This window comes from Palaemon carinicauda, chromosome 34, assembly GCF_036898095.1.
Source record: "Palaemon carinicauda isolate YSFRI2023 chromosome 34, ASM3689809v2, whole genome shotgun sequence".
Classification (NCBI taxonomy): domain Eukaryota; kingdom Metazoa; phylum Arthropoda; class Malacostraca; order Decapoda; family Palaemonidae; genus Palaemon; species Palaemon carinicauda.
The window spans coordinates 39,493,748-39,496,247 of record NC_090758.1 but is presented as its reverse complement, the minus strand read 5'-3'; the positions used below and the strand labels follow the sequence as shown (position 1 = coordinate 39,496,247).

Below are 2,500 nucleotides of genomic sequence, written 5' to 3'. Positions count from 1 at the left end.
TCTGAAACACCCCATACACCACTCCTGCCCCTCAGGCACCTCTCAAACACCCCATACATCTCTCCAACACCCCATGCACCTCTCAAACACTCCATACACCTTTCCCCCACTCCATGCACCTCTAAAACACCCCATACACCTCTCCAACACCCCAGGCACCTCTCAAATACCCCATACACCTCTCCAACACCCCAGGCACCTCTCAAACACCCCATACACCTCTCCAACACCCCGTGCACCTCTCAAACACCTCATACACCTCTCCAACACCCATGCACCTCTCAATCACCCCATACATCTCTCCTGCACCTCATGCACCTCTCAAACACCACATACATCTCTCCAACACCCCATGCACCTCTCAAACACTCCATACACCTTTCCCACTCTTCATGCACCTCTCAAACACCCCATTACACCTCTCCAACACCCCAGGCACCTCTCAAACACCACATACACCTCTCCAACGCCCCATGCACCTTTCAAACACCCCATACACCTCTCCTGCACGTCAGGCACCTCTCAGACACCCCATACACCTCTTCAACACCACATGCACCTCTCCCACACCCCATGCACCTCTCAAACACCCCATACACCTCTCCAACACCCATGCACCTCTCAAACACCCCATACACCTCTCCTGCACCCCAGGCACCTCTCAAACACCCCATACACCTCCCCAACACCCCATGTACCTCTCAAACACCCCATACACCTCTACTGCACGTCAGGCACCTCTCAAACACCCCATACATATCTCCAACACCCCTTGCACCTCTCAAACACCCCCATACACCTCTTCAACACCACATGCACCTCTCCCACACCCCATGCACCTCTCAAACACCCCATACACCTCTCCTGCACGTCAGGCACCTCTCAAACACCCCATACATATCTCCAACACCCCTTGCACCTCTCAAACACCCCATACACCTCTTCAACACCACATGGACCTCTCCCACACCCAATGCACCTCTCAAACACCCCTACACCTTTCCAACACTCCATGCACCTCTCAAACACCCCACACACCTTTCCAACACCCCAGGCACCTCTCAAACACCCCATACACCTCTCCAACCCCCCATGCACCTCTCAAACACCCCATACACATCTCTTGCACACCAGGCACCTCTCAAACACCCCATACACCTCTCCAACACCCCATGCACCTCTCAAACACTCCATACACCTTTTCCACACTCCATGCACCTCTCAAACACTACATACACCTCTCCAACACCCCATGCACCTCTCAAACACCCCATACACCACTCCTGCCCCTCAGGCACCTCTCAAACACCCCATACATCTCTCCAACACCCCATGCACCTCTCAAACACTCCATACACCTTTCCCACACTCCATGCACCTCTCAAACACCCCATACACCTCTCCAACACCCCAGGCACCTCTCAAACACCCCATACACCTCTCCAACACCCCAGGCACCTCTCAAACACCCCATACACCTCTCCAACACCCCGTGCACCTCTCAAACACCTCATACACCTCTCCAACACCCATGCACCTCTCAATCACCCCATACACCTCTCCTGCACCTCATGCACCTCTCAAACACTACATACATCTCTTCAACACCCCATGCACCTCTCAAACACTCCATACACCTTTCCCACTCTTCATGCACCTCTCAAACACCCCATACACCTCTCCAACACCCCAGGCACCTCTCAAACACCTCATACACCTCTCCAACACCCCATGCACCTCTCAAACACCCCATACACCTCTCCTGCACGTCAGGCACCTCTCAGACACCCCATACACCTCTTCAACACCACATGCACCTCTCCCACACCCCATGCACCTCTCAAACACCCCATACACCTCTCCAACACCCCATACACCTCTCAAACACCCCATACACCTCTCCTACACCCCATGCACCTCTCAAACACCCCTTACACCTCTCCTGCAACCCAGGAACCTCTCAAACACCCCATACACCTCTCCAACACCCCTATACACCTCTCCAACATCCCATGCACCTCTCAAACACCCCCATACACCTCTCCTGCTCCCCAGGCACCTCTCAAACACCCAATACATCTCTCCAACACCCCTTGCACCTCTCAAACACCCCCATACACCTCTTCAACACCACATGCACCTCTCCCACACCCCCATGCACCTCTCAAACACCCCCATACACCTCTCCTGCACCCCATGCACCTCTCAAACACTCCATACACCTCTCCTGCACCCCAGACACCTCTCAAACACCCCATACACCTCTCCAACCCCCCATGCACCTCTCAAACACCCCATACACATCTCCTGCACACCAGGCACCTCTCAAACAACCCATACACCTCTCCAACACCCCCTGCACCTCTCAAACACTCCATACACCTTTCCCACACTCCATGCACCTCTCAAACACCCCATACACCTCTCCATCACCCCATGCACCTCTCGAACACCCCATACACCTCTCCTGCACCCCAGGCACCTCTCAAACACCCCATAC

General features: G+C 54.4%; 2 protein-coding genes across 2 annotated transcripts in view; both read left to right on the top strand.

Moving 5' to 3' along the window:
• Window positions 1–5, top strand: part of LOC137626831 (mucin-2-like) — a 1,890-nt gene extending 1,885 nt beyond the window's left edge. Inside the window, exon 1 of the mRNA XM_068357820.1 lies at window positions 1–5. This exon is cut by the window's left edge and continues 1,885 nt beyond it. Within this exon, the coding sequence (XP_068213921.1) occupies window positions 1–5 (5 nt within the window).
• A 68-nt stretch (window positions 6–73) lies between these two features.
• Window positions 74–2,500, top strand: part of LOC137626830 (mucin-6-like) — a 5,651-nt gene continuing 3,224 nt past the window's right edge. Inside the window, exons 1-2 of the mRNA XM_068357819.1 lie at window positions 74–1,768; window positions 1,954–2,478. Coding sequence (XP_068213920.1) covers window positions 74–1,768; window positions 1,954–2,478 — 2,220 coding nt within the window. The remainder of the gene's footprint in view (window positions 1,769–1,953; window positions 2,479–2,500) is intronic.